Raw genomic sequence first — 5,966 nt, forward strand, 5'->3', positions numbered from 1 at the left:
TGGGAGGCCGGAGGAGCGAAAAACAACAACAACTTGGCCTCTGTGCTTTTTCCTTCTCCTCTCCAGATGAGGAAGTGCTGAGCAGAACGAAACTGGTTTCCTTGGCGTAGAGGGTTCAGGGACACCCTAGAGCAACTCCCACAGAAGTGGGAAGAGGCCTCTGGGCTGGGGGGTGAAGAGCCAAAAAGGTCCTGGGCCTGCCCCCTTTTCCCCGGCATGCTAATGAGGTCCAAGGTCCCTTCTCCATTGGCCGGTGGCTAATGAGTCCCTGTGAGCTCAGCCTTCCCCGGAGCTTTAAATGGGACCCTGGAGTCCGAGCTCTGGTCTCTTGGGCTGGGCGACTGCCACCCTCCCCTGGCAGCAGTGGGCAGGGGCCAGGAAGGTCAACAGCTGGACCGCAGGAGCTGCGAGGAGGAGGCAGATGGACTCCCAAACAAACAGGTGGGCAGGGAGGTCGCAGGCTCGGCCAGGGTTCATTCCTGGTGTGTGTGTGTGTGTGTGGGGTCTATCCCCCCACCCCAAGGTGCCTCAAACCTATTGGGTGCTGTTTTCCCCCTTTCTCTTCATCTCTCCTGGAGATCCACAGCAAAACAGCCTTGGAGAGGCGTTTGAGGGTTTGTGTCTGTGTGTGGGGCGTTTGGGAAGAGCGGTGAGCAACCTGGGGTCTCCTTGCTTTCGTTTGTTTTTTCTCTCTCCCCTAAATCACTTTCCGCTTTCACCTGGAAAGCTGCTATAAGAAAGGGCTGCATTTACAGCAGGCCTCCCCCAGCCCCACAACCTGGCTCCCTCCAGATGTTTCGTACTACAACTCCCAGCAGGAACCGGGTTGTGGGGACGTTGCCCTAGATCTGGACTCTGGGATGTTGTGGGCTCGCCTCTACTCACCTGTTGGGCTTCTTTCTTCGGAGGTAGGTCCCTTTTAGCTTGGGGGGGGCTCACTTCTAGGCGAGTGGGTTTAGGATAGCAGCTTTGAATGTGGGTCTTATTTAAGGACGGGACACAGAAGGGGCAGGACTGTGCAAAACCAGTCAGAGCGAATGGGACCAGGAAGCACTGCGTGTCTCTGAAAGTGAGGGATATGAAAACCAAACTCGAGGGACCCAGGAAGGGTTTTCCGCTGAGATCAAACCAGAACCCAATGGTGTTTTAAGGCAGTGCGGTATAGTGGTTAGTGCGCTGCTGGAGACCAGAGTCTTTGGTCTGCTCTTAAGAGAGGGGAAGAAGACAGGTTGGCCAGGAATGGGGTGAAGGGAGAGAGAGAATTGCTACACCCTGCTTTTTATAGCTGCCCCAGCCTGATCAGAAGCCCCCGACTTCTATCTTCGCCCTAAACACTCTGCGACGGCGCCCAGTGATGCCCGCAACCTTGCACTCCCTCCAGCAAGAGAGGCAGGACATGTCCCAGGCAGGCAGGGTGGGGCGACCAGAAGTTCAACAGGAAACAGCTGTTTGCAGCGGGTGATTAATGGAGGTGCTTGGAGTGAAAAGGCGAGATTTATTTCTGCAGATCTTGGTCAGAACCTTAACAGGGACAGGCTAGCTGCTCAGGGCAGGATCAGAAAGGGGCTGGCTGGCTGGCCTTAATGTGTATAGTGCAGACCCACACTATTTAAAGCACATCAGAAACCGCCCCAAGAGACTCCTGGGAAAAGTAGTTTGTTCAGGAACTGGAACTCTGCAACGGGAAAAGTGCAGTTCCCAGAATTACTGGAAGTCATGTGCCTCTGCTTTGTGCATTTATCTCCCACCTTCTTGCTCAAGGTGGCAGGTTCGTGGTCCTCCCCCTCCTCAGAAAACTAGGTTAGGCTGAGGGGGCAGCGACTGTGTCACCCAATGAGCTTTGTGGCCAAGAGAAGATTCGAACTCGGGTCTCCCAAGTCCTTGTCCGGCACTCTAACCACTACACCACACTGGCATTAAATGTGAGGCAGCCCTTTAGGTGGCAGGCGACAACGGTCCTCTTCACCCAGGCCTTGAGCTGATTGACATCCGACACCCTTTGAAATCTGTTGTGGGAGAGGGGACGTTTGGTTTGCCGTTGTCCTTGTTTTTATATCCTTATTTTTACTATGTATTCCGTGGGGGTTTTTTTGTATCAATATTTTGACGGAAAAGGTTTCAGAAGAAAGGGATGCAAAGAAAAAGAAACGAAAAACAAAAAGGGATAAAAATGCGTAGAAAGAAACAATATACGAATATATACAATGTAGGAAAAAATACACTGTAATGTACTCCCATGCATTCTGGAACGGATTTGATATTATTATCCTAATACATATGTAAACATGAATAGCCTACTGTTGTCGTTTTATGTTGCGAGGATCTGTCCTGAGATCTGGCGGTATATGAACTGAATAAATGATTAAAAATAAAACAACAGTCCCAAAGCACCCTCTGGCTAGGTATGGGGTTCCCTTTCTGTTTCAGAATTTGAAGCAGGCCAGCCTGGGTTAACATTTCCCCCTCCCAACGGCAGGATTTATTGGCACCCGATATCCTAGTTACCCTGCTCTGCTGCGAGGCAGCGGAGAGGGGCTAGGAAGCATGGGGGCTGGTGCCCCTCAGTTGGGGGGCTGGTGTGGACCAATAATAATAATAATAATAATAATAATAATAATAATAATAATAATAATAATTTATTATTTATATCCTGCCACTCTGGGCGGCTTCCAAAAAAATTATTAAAATACTGTAATACATCAAACATTATAAGCTTCCCTAAACAGGGCTGCCTTCAGATGTCTCCTAAAAGTCTGGTAGTTGTTCTCTTTGACATCTGGTGGGAGGGTGTTCCACAGGGAGGGCGCCACTACCGAGAAGGCCCTCTGCCTGGTTCCCTGTAACTTCTGGCAGTGAGGGAACCGCCAGAAGGCCCTTGGAGCTGGACCTCAGCGTCTGGACAGAACGATGGGGGTGGAGACGCTCCTCCAGGTCTCCTGGGCCTTTGAGGGCTTTGAAGGTCAGCACCAACACTTTGAATTGTGCTCGGAAACGTACTGGGAGCCAATGTAGGTCTTTCAAGACTGGTGTTATATGGTCTCGACCAAGTATAGAAGAACAGGACGCTGGGTTTGTTTTGACACGGAGAGCTAATCCATTAAGCCGACCTTCAGGCTTCCAAGGTCTGCTCTCCATCCCTGGGGAAAGCTCAGGGAGAAGTCATCTAATCTCCCCCTTTCCTCTCCCCACCTGCGCAGGATGGGTGCCCCGCCGCCCAGCCCCCTGAGCCTGGAGTACCTAGACGACATCGACCTGCTGCGCTTCGAGGTGAAGCAGGAAGTGTCCCGCATGGGGGGCAGCTTCTCCCTCAGCTCCACGCCCTGCAGCTCCGTGCCCCCTTCGCCCACCCTGGACAAGGCGGGCGACCCCAAGTCCACCCTCGAAGAGTTGTACTGGATGGCCACGCTCCACCAGACGCTGGCTGCGGCGGCATCAGGGGGCAACCCCGAAGCCCAGCTGATGCCGGGTTTGGACGAAGCGGTGGAGGCTCTCCTGGGCGTCCCGGTGATGGACGGGGGTCTTCGGGGCGGAACGGCCCCACAGCTCCAAGGTTTCTTAGGGGCCATCGAGGGAGCTGGTGGGGAACAGCAGCAGGTGAGAGGGAGAGGGAAGAGGTTGGCGGGTGGGTGGGTTGAATTATGGGTGTTTGGGTAGCGGGAGACAGAAAGGGGGGGCTCTGTAAAATGCCGAGAGGTTCGTAGGTGAAAGGCGGGAGAGATGGGAGGGTCCTTTTTCAGACCAGAGGCCTATTTTTCCGTTCCAGAGTTCAACAAAGAAAGGTCCCCCGAGACAGCTTAGTCAGTAGAGCCGGAGGGGCTTAATCACAAGGTGGTGGGTTTGTTGGGTGGAAGATTGCTGCCTTTCAGGGGTTTGGACTAGATGACCCTTGGGTGCCTTCCAGCGCTACAATTCTGTGATTCTAACATGTGCAACGTGTCGTACCGGTAAATAAACAAGCACAGGCCCTCTCACAGCTGTAGTTAAGAGGGTTTTATGCCCAAGACTTTTACTGCCTGCTATTTGCTTTCCAAGCGCTGGAGATGTAAAGACGAAAGCTCCTGAGCATGTGCAGAGCACCCTTCCCTTACATGCCTCTGAGAGCCACAATGTGGAGATCTACCAGAAAAGTACAGTGGTACCTCTGGATGCAAACGGGATCCATTCCGGAGCCCCGTTCACACCCTGAAGCGAACGCAACCTGCATCAACGGGTTGCAATCCACCGCCTCCGCGCATGCGCGTGGTGTCATTTTGAGCGTCTGCGCATGCGCAAGCGGCGAAACCCGGAAATAACGCTCTCTGTTACTTCTGGGTCGCCGCGGAGCGCAACCTGAAAAGGCTTAACCCGAAGCGACTTCAACCCGAGGTATGACTGTAAATAAATATAAACAAACATAACATAAAATCATACAATTGTAGAGGTGAATGGGACCCTGAGAATCTTCAGACCCAACTCCCTACGACGCAGGAATGTTTTGCCCAATGTGGGATTCGAACCACCCCAAGTTTAAGAGTCTCACGCTCTGCCGACTGAACTATCCGGGTGGGGACAATAGTTGGCAAGGAGTATTCACAGATAATTCTGCCGTGGAGATTTTCTTCCACCGGGGAGGCTGGCCGCAGGGGAAAAAACCCGAGGGATTTCCTGAGGGAAATATCTCTGGAGGGATTTACAGCTTTCCTGCTCACTGGCGTTCCTTCTCCCTTTCCCTCCTTCCTTCACAGCTGTCCACACTCTGCGACCGCTTCTCCGATGCGCAGCTGGTCTCCATGTCGGTGCGCGACCTCAACCGCCAGCTGCGCGGCTTCGGCAAGGACGAGGTTCAGCGGTTGAAGCAGAAGCGGCGCACGCTCAAGAACCGCGGCTATGCCCAGTCGTGCCGCTTTAAGAGGGTGCAGCAGCGCCACGTCCTGGAGGCCGAAAAGTCCCAGTTGGCGCAGCAGCTGGAGTCCCTGCGCGCCGAGGTGGCGAGGGTGGCTCACGAGAGGGACATCTACAAGGCCCGCTGCCAGAAGCTGCTGGGGGACGCCGGGGGGCACTGCGGCGAGGGGGCGGAGCCTCCGGCGCCTCAGCCCACCTCGATGGCACATTTTTACCTATGAGCGGCTCCCTTCCTGGCACGACGGACTGTGGGTGGGCGAGGGAACTGGGTGGGTTGCTTTCTTGCCCCACCAACTTGGCCACTGGGGGTCGCTGTGGACCAAGGGGCTGCCCTCCTCTTTCCCTCCACTAGGGGGCGACATGAACACAGGCACTCCCCTTTTTCCCACACCAGGTGGCGCAAGAGAACATAGGCTGCCGGGCGAGGAGACAATCTCCACGGCAAAAGCATCTCTCAGGTCGTGCCTACTTCCCTTTCAGGGAACCCCGGGAACTGAAGTTTCCCATGGTTCCCGGAGGCGCCGAAGCCCCGTCGAGTCTGTTGTGTAGCTATCCCGGGAGCTCTTGAGCTTTCTGAGAAGTGTGCTTTCTGCGTCGTTCTTACCTCCACCGCTAGGCAAAGGAAAAATAATAAAAGCCAGAGAGTGTGTGTGTATGAGAGAGATGATTGAAGACGGCTTCCATTTTCTCCCCAGAGCGACGGTGCATTGGGCAGTGATGTCGTTGCAGCGGGGCCTGGGGAGGCAATTGGGGTCACCGGATTTGGGTTCTTGGGGATCCATGCACCCCGCTTTTGAGCTCATATCCTGCTTTGCAGATTTCCTCTTAGGGCATCTAACCGGTCATTGCAAGAACAAGATCCTGGGCTAGGTGGGCTCTGGGCAAAATCCAGTAGGTTGTTCTTATGTTCTGAGGGCCACACACAAAATATACAATTTCGTATAGGGAAACCGGGTGGATGCCACAAAACAATTTGAGCCCATTTCCAGGAAGGAAAAATGTGTGGTGGTTTTTTTTCTGGTTTTTGAGGTGGGGAGAAATGGGCTAACATAAAGGGAGCAGAGCGTGTGGGCCTAGCGTGTCAG

The 5,966-nt window shown here is 53.8% G+C and overlaps 1 protein-coding gene across 1 annotated transcript; it reads left to right on the forward strand.

The window, feature by feature from the left end:
• The first annotated feature begins 225 nt into the window (after positions 1–225).
• On the forward strand, positions 226–5,541 carry NRL (neural retina leucine zipper). The gene is made up of 3 exons (XM_081885733.1): positions 226–441; positions 3,198–3,594; positions 4,725–5,541. Exons 1-3 carry the CDS (start codon positions 299–301, stop codon positions 5,100–5,102), a joined length of 918 nt encoding a protein of 305 aa, XP_081741859.1. The 5' UTR covers positions 226–298; the 3' UTR covers positions 5,103–5,541.
• Positions 5,542–5,966: the final 425 nt, after the last annotated feature.

The sequence above is a fragment of the Podarcis melisellensis genome, assembly GCF_964234715.1.
Source record: "Podarcis melisellensis genome assembly, chromosome: 13".
NCBI classification, from domain to species: domain Eukaryota; kingdom Metazoa; phylum Chordata; class Lepidosauria; order Squamata; family Lacertidae; genus Podarcis; species Podarcis melisellensis.